The 17,409-nt window shown below is 41.3% G+C and overlaps 1 protein-coding gene across 15 annotated transcripts in view; it reads left to right on the forward strand.

Annotated features, from left to right (window-relative positions):
- The window catches only part of DOCK9 (dedicator of cytokinesis 9), a 256,298-nt gene extending 238,889 nt beyond the window's left edge, over positions 1 to 17,409 (forward strand). For 9 of the 15 annotated variants that reach the window (XM_032496729.1, XM_032496730.1, XM_032496735.1 and 6 more), the window contains 10 exons: positions 2,295 to 2,417; positions 3,117 to 3,230; positions 3,444 to 3,449; positions 3,902 to 3,937; positions 4,833 to 4,979; positions 6,142 to 6,352; positions 10,833 to 11,023; positions 13,781 to 13,881; positions 14,016 to 14,154; positions 16,131 to 17,409. In XM_032496729.1, the coding sequence (XP_032352620.1) occupies positions 2,295 to 2,417; positions 3,117 to 3,230; positions 3,444 to 3,449; positions 3,902 to 3,937; positions 4,833 to 4,979; positions 6,142 to 6,352; positions 10,833 to 11,023; positions 13,781 to 13,881; positions 14,016 to 14,154; positions 16,131 to 16,253 (1,191 nt within the window). In that variant the 3' untranslated portion in view covers positions 16,254 to 17,409. The remainder of the gene's footprint in view (positions 1 to 2,294; positions 2,418 to 3,116; positions 3,231 to 3,443; positions 3,450 to 3,901; positions 3,938 to 4,832; positions 4,980 to 6,141; positions 6,353 to 10,832; positions 11,024 to 13,780; positions 13,882 to 14,015; positions 14,155 to 16,130) is intronic. The other 6 variants (XM_032496733.1, XM_032496736.1, XM_014568156.2 and 3 more) reach the window with 1 other exon arrangement.

The following is a 17,409-nucleotide window of genomic DNA, read 5'->3' on the forward strand; positions in this document are numbered from 1 at the left end:
TCTCCCTTCCCTTCCTTCCTACTCCCGCCTTTCAGCTTCACCTCACTAACTCCTAACTATCTCGAGGACTCAGTTTTCACTTTCTGCAATTTTCCATGCCCCGCTGTTTCTCTGCCACTGGATGGATGCTGCTCCTGTCAGCCTCCCTGGTCCCCTGGCATCTCTTTATCAGCACGCTCACCACTGTCTTTTATAATCTCTTCGTGGCTCTGGCCCACACTAGCCTCAGCTCTGTGAGAGAAGGAAGTGCTCTCCACTGGATTGTTGGCCTCTGCAGTGTTCACCCAGAGACACACTGACTATTAAGTCAGTAAATCCCTCCTGCTCTCAGTTCAGGGCATCTACCCTTGTGCCTTGTAGTTTGGCATGTATCTGAAGTCACTGTGGTTTTCTGTGTCCTCAGCATCTTAACATGTATGTCACATCTCCAGCTGGTGGTCATGAGTCTCTAGGTACTTCAGCTCTAGCTGCTCTAAAGGATAACCTCTGTGTATCTTTGAGGGCCTCCTGCTCAAAGCTACTTTCATGTATACCACATAACCTGGTAAACTACCCCAAACCTCCGCTGCGCATTTAGTAAAAATCTATAGAGCCATTTTTACAAATTACAGATAACTAACATTTATTTATATAGATTTATTTTATAAACCCAGTGTCAAACACAGTGCCATGCACATAGTAAATTCTTGGCAAAATGTGTGAATGAATGAATGAAAGAATCAAGTTAAATGATGTGGTAGTGACTGTGCCTAATTAGAACTTTTCTAACTCTTTGAGAAGAATTTTCAATTTTCTCTGAGATCACATTAAAGTTACTCTGGGTTCCCACTGTGCTGTAACTGCTGTGGCATGGAATTAAGAATCTCTAGGTCTCTTTGATCCCATCCACAATAAAGAGGGTGTCATCATTGTGGATTTATATCCACAGTGTGGACAATAGTATACTTTGAATAAAGCCCGGTAGTGAGAACAGAAGGGGCCAAATGAGTAGTCTGTAAGGTAAGCCTAAGAACAGCTTTAAGATGGGTAAATTTCCGTGCCTTTGACTATTTCATTATCAAGAGAATGCCTTGGTTGTACAACATTCTCATCCCTGATAGGAAATTGGGTCTCCTCAGAATTCGTCCACCTCTGCTGTAGTCCCACAGCACCACTGAGAAAGAAGAGGCTCAGTAAATATCCAATGGCAGTGTCTGTGATCTAAGATATACAAGAAATGCAAGGCTTTGATAATGGGCTCTTAACTAATTTCCCTACAGTGAAGGATAACTATTAGCAATATTGTTCCAAAACTAAGAAAAATGCAGACTGATTCATTCATCCAAGAAATTCTTGACTACCAAATATATATGTGGCACGGTAGGGTATTACATAGCCCAGTAGAAATAAATTATCATTTAAAAAAATACAAAGTAAAAAGTGATGATTTAAGTAAAAGGTTTGTTTAACTGGCCTATGAATTACATACAACATTTAGTTTTCAGAGCATTTTGGTGAGTAAAATTTTATTTGATCCTCACAGCTACAAAATTAGGTTACGTCTTATTACATTCCCCAGTTTTACAAATATGATAAAGTAAGTATATTGAGACTGACATTTCACAAGTTTTGTTTTTATGCTTTTCTTTTATGTAGCTTTTTATAATCAGAGGAGCATGAGAACATCATAAAAGTTTGTTGTGATTAACCTGGATAGGTTCTCCAGTGGAAAAGATTTGAGACAAAACTAAGAAAAGTGAGAGGGGCTTGCATCTTTGTAATACAAATGCGTAAGGAAAAGATATGGTGTTAGAACAGTTACTGATTTTTTTCTTTGTCTATAGCTGTAATGATTGTTACTGTGTATATCTGGCTTTAGTCTTTGCACTTAATGAGACCTGCAAAAAAAGTATGAGACAACTGGTATACCTCTTTATAAGCATGGTCCAGATTTCAGTCACACAGATAATGGTTTTATGATTTGTGTGTTGTAAATATGACATAGCAATTAAATATCTTGCTTTAAAGTGGTTTGCTTAAGCCGGTTAGGTAGTATTTTCTGGTCAGTTGATTCACAACAGCTTTGAAAATGTTTATTTTCTTTGGTCCTATAAACGGTAGATATTAATGCTGTAATGGGACATTAGGCTGGTAATGAAAATACACAGGTGCTACCCTTCATTTACAGTGTTAAAGAGGATAGAAACATGTTAAAAGGCAACTATAAAAGTCTTAAGTTACGCCTTCTGCGAGGAATGCCATGTCAGTTTCCCTATAATACTCTGTCTGGGCCGGGGGCCTTCTTCTTTGATCAGGACGTGCTCATGGAACTCCTGGAACAGTGTGCAGACGGACTCTGGAAGGCCGAGCGCTATGAGCTGATCGCCGACATCTATAAGCTCATCATCCCCATCTACGAGAAGCGGAGGGATTTTGAGGTATCTTAGTGGTTTGTTTCTTCCTCTTTGAGGTGTCCGTAGAGTGACACACATCCCCAAACATCCTTACGTGCAGAGAGTGCAAGCGGGCCACTCAATGAGGAAGGGGTCTTTGACCCTCCACATGGCACTGGAGGTCACCACCCTCAGAGCCATCAGGTGTCTGCACACACAGGCCCCCCTCTACACAGACCCCAAATCTCAAACTACAAGGGTGGGGAATTCTGGCACTGCACTTTTGAAAGGTTGCCAGGAACTGAGTTGTATAATCACCACATGCCTTTTCCCTCAGAACTCTTCCTTATTCTGCCTGCCTGGAAAAGCAGTGTCCCTTCCATCCTTCCTGGCTTGGGGAGACTGTCCAGTTCCTCTTAGCATGTGCTAAGGAATGGAGTGGGAAAAGCAAAGACGAAAAACGTCACCAGAGGACTTTACCACCTCTGGCATTCCATGTTAACTTGAAAACAGAATTTGCTTACTGCACCGTGAAAATCTGATGGGTCCTCCATATGCATGATGGCCCCTTGGATAGGAAACGTTCCAGCTGAAAAATGATCACTACCAGTTGTGTAGTCAAAATGCATTTTTTTTAACTCAAATCCAAGGAATTTTTACCTATATGATCTCATTTCATTGTTATTTTAAAATTCATTCACCTAGTTACAGGTGGGGAGAAATGGGTTTTGTTGTGCTTTCCAGAGGCTGGCCCATCTGTACGACACACTGCACCGAGCCTACAGCAAAGTGACTGAGGTCATGCACACCGGCCGCCGGCTCCTGGGGACGTACTTCCGAGTGGCCTTCTTTGGACAGGTGAGCCTCCTCTGTGTTCTCTAGGCTGACCCAAGTCCTCCTTATTCTCATTTAAACTCTATAAAGTTGTATTTTTAAATTTCCTGTTTCTATAAATGCTAATTTGATGAATTTGTCATATTTAGTATGATGCTTATCTTCCTCAGTAGTAAACTTTCTGCTTTTTTTTTTTTTTTTTCTTTCTTCCTGTCTTTTCTTTATTACTTTCTTAAGGCAGCGGTAAGTTCTCCCTCTTAGCAGCATCTTTGGTGCATCTTTGGTACTTCAGTGTGGTTTGCAAGTTTCCTTTTCAAGTCTGTATGTATATCTGTCCAGTCATTAGAAACTCCAAAAAAAATTAACATTTTATTCCATTTACAGAAATAAATCACCTGTTCCCTTACACATCTATACTGCATGTTTTAAACCAAAATTAAGACTTTCTGGTTTCCTTTGTCCTTGTGTATCTCTTTCTTTTATAATATAATATCTCTGCAAGTAGATTTACCTTTGTAATATTTCAGAAACCCAGTAGGAAAGGGTTCATTTAAATTTAACTGAAAGTTTAACCTCCAAGTCTCTAACATGATTAAATAGTGTGAATTATAATTCATTTACTTAGGGTATGTGGTTTTCTATGAGCATTATATAACCTTCAATTTATTCTGTTATTGTCTCTTACAACTTTATAGCAATACCAGTTTACAGACAGTGAAACAGATGTGGAGGTAATTACAGTAAATGCTTAAAAAGCAATAATGTAGTGAAATTACTGCATCTAAACTCCTAGTTTGATGTGGGTGTTTTTTGTTTCATGTTAGCCTGCATTTTTTTTAATACAATGTGATTTTTGTTGTTGTTGTTTTTTTGTTTTTTGGCACCATTTTCTCTTTTATTTTAGGTGCAAAACAAACTTTAAAAAAAATGTATTTTAAATATTAACTCCAACCTGGGCTTTTTAATTTTCAACCTTTTTCACTTCCCATGCAATGCTAAGCCTTGCTGTATTCACACGTAATTTGTATTGAAACAGATGACAACTGGTGATAATGAAAATTTTTTCTGGTATTATCCTACAACATTTTAAAATATTTTTCTCAAAAAAAAAGAAATAAAATATTTTTCTCATCAGTAAAGCAAAATAGAATTTATACCAACTTCACATAACTTTTGCCAAACCTACTCCAGACCAGATTGCTTCCATTTATGCCATAAAATCCGTGTAAACGGGAGAGGTCAAGGAGGGATGTGTGTGTGTTTGAGGCCAACAGCAGGCTGCTGAGTCACGTGTTAGTGAGTTCTGCTCCTTGGGAATGTGAAACAGGCTTGAATCCCATCCTTAGACGTCACTGAGAGAACACAGTCTTGAATCTCCAATCTCTCCTTTCCCTCCACACTTAGTGACAGCATTCTTGAATGAGTTTGCAGTTTCGTGTTTTTCCTTTATCTTTGCACCCAGACTTCACATTATTATCATTTTCCTTCCTATTCAGAAAGCCTGATTTTATTTTATATTCATCCCCCCCCCCCTTTTTTTTAATCCTGGTAACAAAAGAACCCTTCCTGGGTGGTAAGCCTTGGGCTTGTATTTGGGGATAGCTCTAAATGTGCTGTATGTCACAGGGATTCTTTGAAGATGAAGACGGAAAGGAGTATATTTACAAGGAACCCAAACTCACACCTCTGTCAGAAATTTCTCAGAGACTCCTTAAACTGTACTCAGATAAATTTGGTTCTGAAAACGTCAAAATGATACAGGATTCTGGCAAGGTATGACCATGCTTGGAAACATTTCATAGCAATATAATATTGTTTTGATTATGTATGATTGATGATCGTGTATTATATATTTATAAATGTGTATCAAAAAAAGGAGACCTGGAAAAAGTTCAGAATGGTTGGCCTTGAGTGGCAAATGTATTTTTTTTCCTTCTTAATACCTTTCTGTGCTTTCCAGAATGCTTTCATTAAGCAAACTTTTATTTCATAATTTTAAAAAGATATTCTTTTACAAAATAATTGAAGTCTGAAAGAATATGCTGTTTTTAGTCCAGCTATTTAGAAACTCTGTAAGAATAGGGTCCAAAGTTCTGTTTGCACTTGTGCCTGGCTTATTACCTGACACTTTCTGACCGGTTGTTTGATATATGGACAAATGAACAGACAGGCAGACAGAGCAAGGAATGAACTAACTGGTCAGCAGGTTTGTAGAACGAACTACAAACGACTTCCTACAAACTGTATCTACTTTCTGCTTAAAGTGGCTGTCCTCTGCTATACTGCTCTCTTGAAGATCTATTTCTGAACTACAGTTTCAGAAATAATCAGACAAATTCAGATGGGAAGTCATTCCAGAAGAAAACCAGCATATCTTCAAAAAATTCAATGTCATAAAAAAAAAATAGTGGGGAATTCTTCTAGATTAAACAAGACTAAAGAGACATAACAACTAAACGTAAAATGAAATCATTGATTAGATTCTGGTTCAAATGCAAATAGTTATAAATAACATTCTGGGGACATTTGAGAAAGGTAATCTAAACTGGGTATATTGGGTGCTTTAGGAAATTAGTGTTGATTTTGTTAGGTATGATGATGAATTTTAGTTCTAGAGGAGAATGTCCTCATGTTTGGGAGGTGCTGGCTGAAGTGTCATGATGTGAATCACTTACTTTGAAATGCTTCAGCTAAAAAAAAAGTCTACATGTCCGTGTGTGTATGTGTGTGTGTGTACAGACACAAACAAACAAATACAGCAAAGTAGTGGTGACTGTTCTCAGTGGTAGGTATGTGAGTGTTCGTTGTACTTTCTTTTTCCAGTTTTCTTGAAATTTTCTAAAACTTTTACCAATATAAAGTGGAAAAACACAGTGTAGCTTTGGAGGAGGCTTTCAAATAGCACCCCTCTTCTGTTTCCTTTATTCATTTAAAGGTCAACCCCAAGGATCTGGATTCCAAGTATGCGTATATCCAGGTGACTCACGTGGTCCCATTCTTCGATGAAAAAGAATTGCAAGAGAGGAAAACGGAGTTTGAAAGGTCTCACAACATACGCCGCTTCATGTTTGAGATGCCCTTCACCCAGACCGGGAAAAGGCAGGGCGGGGTCGAGGAGCAATGCAAACGGCGCACCATCCTGACAGGTACATCTCCCAGCCATCAGCCACGACACCAGGGTAAAGAGCTCTTCAGAGAGTTCCAGAAGCTTCTAGAATTGGAAGGGCCCTTCCAGCTCAGTTAACTTTCCCTGCATACCCATTTCAGTTTAACATGCATCTAATGCTTTTGAAGACTCATGACATTTTTCTATTTATCTGTTTGTGTTTTTGTCTGCCACAGTCCGGTAGGTCATATCATTTACCCTTTTTAGAATCTGATGAGAACAGTGTGTCCTTATCTCCTCCACACAGTTTCAGGTGATTTACAGACTCTTTCTGAAACCCATGTGGATCCCACTCTAGGCCTGTGGCCCTCGGGTCAGGAACCCCTGCACACCATCCAGCATCTGCTTCATGGGAAGGGACCCTTTACACATCTCTGTTGCATAGGCCCCAGTGTGAGTCTGCTCAAGGATTTTTGGTGGAGTGAATAAAGGAGACACGAGGCTGGGTCCCTCCCACCTCATCTCTGAGAGTTGCGGGCCAGCCTCAGCTTGAGCGCCTCTGGTCCCAGGAAGCTCAGTGCATTCAGAGGCTGCACATTCAGCTGTGGCAGAGTTTTAATTGATCCTTTGTCACTGTTTAGCCATTGATAACCCATCCTGGAACTCTGTTTGGCATCGTCTCCCAGTTCCTGACAAGTGTAGAGTCATCTTGGGAGTGATTTTTGTGGGGAGCTTGACCCCATCTCTCTTAGGTTAGGGTCAGCTTTCTTGACTTAAAGATCAGTGGTGAGGCTGTTAAGAATTCCCGGTGTGTCCATATCTACTATTTAGGCACATTTTTCAAAGAGCGGCCAGAGTTAAGTTGAACCAGGACAGTGCCCATTGCTTGTCCAGGAGTCAGTGTTGTCATGTGTTCCGCCTGGGTGATAATGGGGAACATTATAATAATTAGTGAAAGGGGCTGTGAGGATGGAGCATTTCAGGTGAGGCTCCGCTCTCACCATTGAATTCTACACTTTTTTTTTTTATTTGCCCGTATGAAATTTATTGATAGACAGTATGCAGGGTGATGCCAAGCTGTTTCTTGTCCACGCAGATATGCACGTGCCTAACTGGAGGCTTTGTGGGTTGCCCTACCTTTGCCCATTTCTCAAATCTTGGCATTCTTCAGCTTGCATCACACTCTGCTCTCTTCCTGGGTAGCTTTAAATCTGTTCCTGGAGTTTCAGCTGCCACTTCCTCAGAGCCTTCTGAGCTTCAGGCCAGGACACCTCCCCCGCGTGCCCCTTAAACACCACAAACTCAATACATGTCTTCAAATCCTCCTCTTCCTTTATTTTTCTTTTTTTCTTTATTTTTTTTTAATTGAAGTATAGTCAATTTACAATGTTGTGTTCATTTCTGGTATACAGCATAGTGATTTATTTATACGTATGTATATGTTTCTTTTCATATTCTTTTTCATTATCGGCCATTACAAGGCATTGAATATAGTTCCCTGTGCTGTACAATAGGACCTTGTAGTTTATCTGGGTTTTTTTTAACTTTTTTTTATTGAGTTATAGTCATTTTACGATGTTGTGACTTACCTGTTTTATATACAGTAGTGTGTAACTGCAAATCTCGAACCTCCAATTTATCCTCCTCACTCCTTTTCTCCCACCTAGCTGGTAACCATAAGTTTGTTTTCTGTTTGTAAGTCTGTCTCTGTTTCGTAAATAAGTTCATTTGTGTCCCCTTTTTTTTAGATTCCACATATAAGTGATATCATGTGGTGTTTTTCTTTCTCTTTCTGGTTTACCATTAAATGGGTGGCGTGTGATTCATGACTCGGTTAAAGCTGTTAACCAAAGAAAGAACATGGTTCACTATAAAATAGGTCAGAACAGCATATTGTGGAGGGTTTTTCCCTCGTCCTATGAGGGAACTGAGATAAAAGCTAAAATTGAAAAAAAAAAAAACCCGAACTCTATTTTTTTAAAGAAAGAGTCTCCACTCTTGCTTTTAGAATAATAAGGTAATATGTAAAGCACAAATAATATTGTCCTGGAAAACATCAGCCCCTCCCCATATGTAAATGAATTATTTTTCTAATGGACACAGTAGCAAGTTTTTTTCAAGTGAAAAACCACTTCTAGATGGAGTCACTTTATGAGAATTACCAGCTTACATGTTTATCTCCACAGCTGTGATGACCTCAGATCAGTGCTTACCAAAGGTTGTACCTGGTCTGCAGCATCAGCATCCCCCGAGAGTTGTTAGAAATGCAGATTCTGTGGCTCCACCCAGACTTCCTGAGTCAGGAACTCTGGGGGTGAGGCCCAGCTGGTGGTGTTTAACAAAGTCTTCCAAGTGATTCTGGTGCCACTCAAGTTTGAGAACTGCTGATTGAAATAAACCTAGATCACTGATGAGTCAAAGTCAGGATTTTTTATTAGGATTATTCCCCTCAGGTAGCATACTGATTCATGAACAGTTACCATGGGGTGTTTTCCCTGGCCAGTTTCCCATTTTGTCACAGAAATATCTTAAATTAAAGGACAAGAACAAAGCTCTAGACCTGCCAGAGCAGAGGGGACAAGGAGTAACCCCACTGCAAAGAGAGATGAAGTAGATACACGGGCTGCTGACTCGGGAAATAACCACCTTGAGAAGTGTGGGCAGTGCAGAGCCCATCCTCCCTGTGTGACCTTGGGCTGGTCATTTTAACCTCTCTGTGCCTTAGTTTTCTCATCTGTAAAAGGAGAGTTGTATTATCCATCTCATGTTAAAGAATTTTATAATTCTTTACAAAATCCTGTAATTTTGTAATTTCCCAGGAGGGGAAAGAATGTACTTCACTTTGCTACATCTCACCCACTGTTGGGCTCCTTGCCTTTTGAGGTCAATGAGGAGCAAAAGGGGGCCAAAACACCCAACAGAGGCACAGGGTTTGCCCTGAAAGATCTCAAAATTTCAAAAGGATAGTTGTTGGTCAGTGTAAAGATTTAGAGAGTTATAAAAATGCTATTCAAAGCCTGTAAACTTTATCAACCATCAGTTAAAGACATGCAGACCAGGATATTCTGAAGACTTTGAACTTGAGAGTTTTCTCTTGTGTTATTAAGCCCTTAGGTTCTTCTTCCATTGTATTTCTTCAGAGCTGACCTTTGGCCTTCTGAGTTACGGAGAAACCCCAGCCCTCCCTTGCCCTCTGAACCCAGAAAGCCTCCCTTTCCTGAATAATTCAGTCACTTGGCTGCAATTGTGGGATCACTTGGAAAACCTAATAATCACCCTCTAGGCCCTCTGGTGTAAATTTCTGAGCCTGCCCCCCAATATGATCCCCTGTGTCCTTTTTTCATGGAATTCATCTCATGGAGTTTCTTCCCAGTCACTATTCCAGAGGCTTCCAAATCATATCCAGACTCCCGCTCAGGTTGGAAGTATTCTCCCATATTCAGTCTGACCAGACTGCACACCCACCCACACTTCTCAGCCATTTCTTCTCATCCTCCTGCTCAAGGGCTGCAGATCGCTGGTGTGGGCCATTGGTTAGTAATGTGATGGTTCGCTCAATCTACCACCTAACTTTCCACCTTCCAGGCCAGTTTGCTTTTCCATTGAACCATTTGGGTGGTAATACATTCTTTAATTCAACAAAATTAATCGAGCACAGGCGATGTTCCAGCTTGGCGTATCAACAAAACAAAGCTCTCTGGCTTGTGCAACTTAGATTCTAGCAGGAGGAGACAGATGACAAGCAGCAAATATAATAGGTGAATGTTTCTGTGTCGGAAGGTAATACGTGTTGTGGACAAGAGCAAGGGGGGATTGGAAGTTTGGGGTTGAAGGGGGTGGGTTGCAGTTTAAATGATGTGACCAGGGTAGGCTTCATTGAGGAAGTGATGTTTGAGTCTGGACTTGAAGGAGGTGATGATGTGGGCCATGCAAACATCTGCAGGGAGAAGGAGCTGTCAGGGCAAAGGCCAGGCCAGGGCTCCCTGTGCCCAGCAGGCCAGCATGGCTGGAGCCAAGTGAGCCCAGTGAGAGGAGATACGACGCCAGCAAGGAAGGCAGGGAGAGGGGAGTCCCAGGTCACATGGACCTGGTCAGCTCATGGACGGACTCTGAGTTTTCTGTATCATTACACCTCTGCCTTGGCTCTTTTAGACTCCAGTCGCCATCACAAGCAGGTACTCAGGACCTCTTATACCTACTACCACACTCAGCTCTCACAGATTCCCAGGACAGCAGGGCATTTATGAATGAGAGCATTGAGCAGGGAATGATAAAGTGATTTCTTCAAAGACAGACTTCTCACATTAAAGGTTAACAGGGACCCAGCTCTCTTGACTTTATATGATGCCCTGTCATTAAACACACACAACGATCAAGGAAGACACAGTATTCTGGTTCCACGAAATACTGGCATGTGACCTGGGCAAGCTTTGGGTTCCTTTCCTGTCAGACAGGACTGGCTCAGAACGTGTGGATTACATGCAGGGTGTGCAGTAATTCCGGGACCTGTTCCTCCACAGCAATACACTGCTTCCCATACGTGAAGAAGCGGATCCCCGTCATGTACCAGCACCACACGGACCTGAACCCCATCGAGGTGGCCATCGACGAGATGAGTAAGAAGGTAGCCGAGCTCCGGCAGCTGTGCTCCTCGGCCGAGGTGGACATGATCAAACTGCAGCTCAAGCTCCAGGGCAGTGTGAGCGTCCAGGTGAGCCAGGCGTCCCACAGCGCAAACCACGGGGCAGCAGAGGGAACGCTCCTTTAGACCTTGGGAACTTCAGATGGCTCACACCAGCAAGGGCAGGGCTGGTATAGATCCCTGGCTTTACCTGTCAGTCCTGGGACCTCCCCTGATGTGTGGTTCCTCCTGATTCCAAAGCCTGCAGTAGCCTTAGGGTCTCTCCACCCCAACCTCCAAATGTGTCATTCTCAGGAAGCTGTGTGCCCCGGGCAGGGGACGGCACTCCAAACAACCTGGTTTTTCTGTAATTTAGGGAATTCTAGGTGCTTAATTAGAAGCATCAAGACTCTCAAATGTAAAAGAAGTGTGGATAACCCTAGGTTTTCATACAAAACTATTGTTTTCTGATTTCTATGAAAATTATATCTGAAAAATTGCTTTTAAGTTTCACTCTCTTAGTAGCATCTTTTGATTAATGAAATTCTTCATTTTAATATAGCCCAATGAAAATTTTTTCTTTACTAGTAATATTGTGTGTGTGTGTGTGTCCTCTTTAAGAAATCTGTTTCAGAGATGTTCTTCTGTGTTTGGGTTCCTATGTAGGTCTACAGTCCATCTGAATTGATTTTGCATTTGGTAGGGGTCAAGACATTTCTTTCCTATAGCAATTTGAATGATGTGTACCATTTATGGATAAAGTCATCCTAGATTTAGGTGCTGATTACACAAATATGTTCAGTTTGTGAAAATTTATCAAGTTATACACTTACAATATATGCACTTTTATGTTTGTATAGTACACTTCAATCATAAGGGTTTTTTTTTTTTTAAGGTATTTTACTTATATGGTTTCCTAAGAAATTAGTAGATGTTAAATTGCTCCCTCTGGTGACCAGTATGCTTCTTGCTTTATTGCTGTTTTTAAGTTTATATACATAATTCTAGCACCTGCTGTATGTGTGTGTGTATTCCTCTATCTAATTCTTTTCTCTTTCAAGAAGGGTGTGTATGTTCATGAAAGTTACATGTAGATTGCAATATAGCGGTTTCATTTTGTGAAATCAGTTTTTGTCAACTTTTTGCCAGATCCATGCTAAGCTGTTACCTCCCATTTTTCTAAATGTCATTCACCACAGAAGTATTTACAGATGTTTTCAACCTCTTCTCTTATGGCCCCAAAGACTTATGTGCCAAAATAAATTATCAAGTGAATGTGATAAAATACTCCGGCAATGTGCGTGAGTACGTAACGGGCCAGAGGCCACAGTATTCTGCAACTAAAACCAAAACCACTCAGTAATGTGGCCTGGCCTGGGAACATCCAGCCTCTGTCTGAAGGCCAATGGAGGGGTGTGTGTGCCAGTAAAGGGTGAGACTGGACAGGATGAGCTTTCTAAAGGGCAAAATGTGCCCGGCCATTTGACAGTGACCTTAGAGTTTTATAAATGCCTGATCATCTTTAAAAGCAAAGAATTCCATAATGAAATGAGGAGATTAAGTTTATACATGTGTACCCTCTAGAGTAACAACAGAGTTGGAGTCAGGAGAAATGAACTTTGTTATTTTATTTGTGTATTTCTTCAATTCTTCCACCAAGAGACTCTCTGGGGATGCTACTGTACAGGGTAGAGCCATCAGGGTGGCTTTGTGGCTCTGCACTCCACTCCAGGATCTTGTTATGTCAGACTTTATCAAGTCTTGTTATGTCAGACTTTATCAAGCCATCAGCTTCTCCTTTTCAGTTCTTCTTAAAACTGAGCATCTGTATCATTTTGGATGAATGTTCATTTGGGTCATCTTTAGGTTATTAACATAGCTCCCTACACTTACCCAGTGACATACGCAATTGTCACAGAGGGTTAGCTAGTTAGTTGTTCCTGTCTCAGAGGGCCCACCTGTAACCACTGTGCCCCTCTGTCTCCCCACCTCTGGTGTGAGTTCAGTTCACAGCTCAGTTCCCCAACTGTTACTGTGAAAGTCCTCCACACCAAGGACCAGGAAGACAGACAGCCCTCCCTACCCATTACCTTCCAAGCCCACTAGATCTCCCAGGAAAAACCATGCCATAATCACATGGCCCAGACCTTCCCAAACTGCCTCAGGTGCCCGGAACTTTCTCGTTCCCACCCAGTGTGTCTCACCTTCTTTCTCTCCACACTCCCACATTTCCTGACTTACCCAACCTCAGAGAACTCTTCTTGGCTAATTGGAAGAGAGATATGGGGTTCTGATTCACTCATCCTGTGGCTAAATGTCCCGAGTCTTTGGCCTTCTGGCCCACCTCAGATGATTGGTTCATTGGAAGACAGCAAATCAGCTTGTCCATGGCTGTCTACGTGGTTCCACTTGGTGAACACTTGGGTTTTTAAACTGTTCCATATACTGTACTTTTCAGTTTTCATTGAACTCCCCAGATTGACCTCTTAGCTCATTGTAGTGCAGCACAAATACCAGTTGGAAGACTTGGGCGCTGATCTCAGTTGTTTTGCTTATTGGCTGATTGACCTTGAACAGGTCCTGAAGTTTTTCAAGCATTGATTCTTATTGCATAAAATAAACCATCATCTCAAGTGCTTTGAGGATGACTGAGATGATAAAGTCAAATAGCTTATAACCACATGAGCTTTATTCATGGTTTTCTCTTTGGGTCCTAAGTTCCTGGAGGGCAGAGGTCATGACTAACTCACTCGCACAGCATTTTTAGCAAATGCCAACGGAAATGAACTCAGTGATCATGACTATTTTCTTCATAACTTCAATTTAAAATCTTTGTTCTTTGTCTAGGTCAATGCTGGTCCACTGGCATATGCCCGAGCTTTCTTAGATGACACAAACACAAAAAGATATCCTGACAATAAAGTGAAGTTGCTTAAGGAAGTTTTCAGGTAAGGCACACTGGAAATGTCTTTCTCTTCAAGTATTAATCATTTCTGTGCTCATTCAAGGAAGAGATACCACCCCTTGGACTCTTTCTGTGTTCTTGGACACGCCTTGATTTCCCTCTCCCGCACCATTTCAGGCAATTTGTGGAAGCTTGCGGTCAAGCCTTGGCGGTAAATGAACGGTTAATCAAAGAGGACCAGTTAGAGTACCAGGAAGAAATGAAGGCCAACTACAGGGAAATGGCAAAAGAGCTTTCGGAAATCATGCACGAGCAGGTAAGTGCCACGCTGGGGGTCTTCTCATTTTAGAGAGCGCGCAGCAGTTGGGTCTCAAGTGCACCCTCTTTCGGCCTACGCCCTCTGACACCCTTCCAGAATTTTGCTCTCTGGTGAATAATGTAGCATGCTACACTGCTGCTACTTTCTACCCACAGGTGCCTGGGGACTGGCTAGCAGCTTGCCCACCTGTCATTGTTTAATGTGACCAGAGGAGAGCAGCCCCCTCCTCTTCTTCATGGCTCAGTCTAGCTCAGAAACAACCCACATTAAAAAAAAAAAAAATACCAATGCTGTTCCTAGAAGTTTCTTTATTCACCCAATCCTTTGAAAAAACCAGGTTTACCAGCCTGGTTTAAGGAACTGTCTGTTGCATTAAATGTCTTTTGCCATTTAACAAAGGAAGGTTGTTCAGTTTTGACTGTTCATAGCTGACCTGAGTGCCCCTGTGGATTTCTCAAGGCTGCTTCTATATTCCTGTCCTTATGGGCAGCTTTCCTTATTACACTGCTCCCACCGCTCTCCTGTGTGGATTCCTTCTGATAGGATTACGTATGTGGGCTCGGCAGTCATCAGAGGGGACAGCTGCCCAAGCAACTGAGTGAATGTCACAGGGCAGCTTCCCCATTATTGCTTTTGAGGGGTCCATTCTTCATCAACCACAGCGACCTCTTCCGAGTCACGGTGTCAGTCTTTACAATTGGTGATGGTATCTTGATAACATAACTACTTCTGTCTGTTCCAAACCTACATTATTTTCCTTCACTCTTGCAAAATGGAAGCCAAGGCCATTTGTGTCAGTTAACATAGCATGTGGTGATTTAATTGAGAAGTTTCTGTTGCAGGAAATGAACGTAAATGTCTCAGCTTTAACTTGCTTTTTTTTTCCTCCATGCTAACACGTGCAGATGGGATGGTAATGTCATTTTTAAATTTTATTTCTCTGGATCTTGATAACTGGCTCACGTAAAGTTATTTCTGAGTTTGGGCACCTGCAGACCTAGGCATAGTGACAGTGCATGTACAGAAGAAGGCAGCCCTCTCTTGGGCATTTAGAAAAGTAGGAGAAAAAGATGGAAATGATTAAAGAAATAAATATGTGAATAACTGAGCAGAAAGGAAGTGTCTCACAGGAACAAGATTTTGGAGAAAGGTCTTTTCTACGGGCCTCCATATTCCTCTAGGATGGTGAGCTTGATCAGAGGGTGCCAGCATTTGGCACTGGAAAAGATGAAAGTAGGAAAAAATGATGGGCTGAAAGTATTCAAATAAACTCCCAGATTGTATGGACACAATGCATGTGCTGCGCTCTAAATTGCACCTGAACTTTCCATAATCTCAACAACTATGAAGATTAAAGTTCTTTGAGCCCTTCAGCAGAAGGGGTCATGACCTGGAGCAGCCTTGCTTTTGGTTTTTCCAGGGGAACCTCTGAGTGTGCATGTTCTTCTCAGTTTCCATCTGGCAACAGGTCCAGTCTTGCACTGAGAATTCTTTCCTGCGTTACTGAGTGTGCGAGAGACTTGTTCAGGGTTGGACAGGCAGCCCCTCTGTCTCTCCTAGGATGGAAAGACCTGTAAGAATCTGTAAGACCCTGAGAAAAGGATCTAGTAGAGAACACAGATGCTCCAGATTCATTTAAAAAAGACTTTCCCAAGGGACATGTCCATGTCGTGTCCCCGTCAAGTATGTGTAGAAGAGTCTTCAAGGTGCTTTATAATCTGGTGAGTCTGAAAGGCTCTCCATTCCCTAACTTGTAAAGGAAACAAAACATGTTGTTCTTGACTTTCTTTTTAAAGTCCTGTTCTGAAAAAGGTGTTTATTAGATGAGCTGACACACTCCCTCTGCAAACCGCCAGAGCCAGGCTATCTGAGGGCACCATCATTCTCAGTGACAGTGGCCAGTGGATGATAAGTTACGAGGAGTATCGTTCAGGGCATTACACTTGGGTAATGTTGTGTTTCTGTGCCTTGAGATTTGCCCCCTGGAGGAGAAGACGAGCGTTTTACCGAATTCCCTGCACATCTTCAATGCCATCAGTGGGACTCCAACAAGCACGATGGTTCACGGCATGACCAGCTCATCCTCCGTGGTGTGATTCGCCTCATGGACCAAGTGTGGGGACTTGCTTTGTCATTTGCAAACTCAGGATGATTTCCAAAGCCAATCACTAGGCTCATGCAAGACACAGGGGAGACCAAGCACAAGGAGAAGTCGTCGAGGGAAACCGAAGAAAAGGGAAATAAAGAACCATGTTATTTCATAGCAGATTTTCTAGAGGAGTCATAAGAGGGTATATGTATTTTTTTAAATCTCACTGGCAATATTCAGCATTTTCATTATGTCTTACCAGACATGTGTGGCGGACAGTCTTAAGCTGGGGTTACATTTTATTCTTCCTTACAAAGTAGTATTAAAAATAAATGGCCTGGAGAAAACAAGTGTTCTGGAATGTACGTGGCACTGAAATTGAGGCCGGGGTAACTTTTTGCCTTTAGGCTAAGCTGGAGAATCTTGAAAATATTTTTTTTTTCCTGTGGCACATTCAGGTTGAATACAAGAACTATTTTTGTGACTAGTTTTTGATGACCTAAAGGGACTGACCATTGTAATTTTGTACCAGTGAACTGGGAGGTTTAGTGCTTTTATACTCATCTAACTTGCACTAAAAAAATATGAAAGCCTCAGAAACTATGTGAGCTTAAAACTAGTCCAGCAGTTTAGAACCAAAGGCCTGTATTAATAAACACGACTATGCTAAAAATTTAAAGTAGTCCAGTATGCTGTTATGTACATAGAGTTTGTTGATACAGTCTTGGCGTTGTGTACATACACGTATGACATTTCTACATTTTTAATGCTCACATCAGCTTCTGCATAAAGTTCAATTGTGACGGATTTGTGCTGTTCTTAGTATATGCAATACACTTGACTTTACTGTTTTATTCTTGTAAATAAAAAGTGCAATATGAAGATGTATACAGTCTTTGCTGTGTTAAGTTTATAAACTGTTTTAAAAATTTCATCCTTTTGCCAAAATGGTGGAGTTTGTCATTGGTAAATCTTAAGTCTTGTGGTGAATAGTGGTGTCATTTAAAGCTTTCACCATGTTATATTTTCTTTTCAGACATTAATTTAGTAATTTTATATTTGGGAAAAATAAAGGTTTTTAATTTTATTTAACTAGAATCTCTGCCCTGCTGTAATTAAACATTCTGTACCACGTCTGTATTAAAAATAACATTGCTGATTTT

This window comes from Camelus ferus, chromosome 14 (genome assembly GCF_009834535.1).
Source record: "Camelus ferus isolate YT-003-E chromosome 14, BCGSAC_Cfer_1.0, whole genome shotgun sequence".
Taxonomy (NCBI): domain Eukaryota; kingdom Metazoa; phylum Chordata; class Mammalia; order Artiodactyla; family Camelidae; genus Camelus; species Camelus ferus.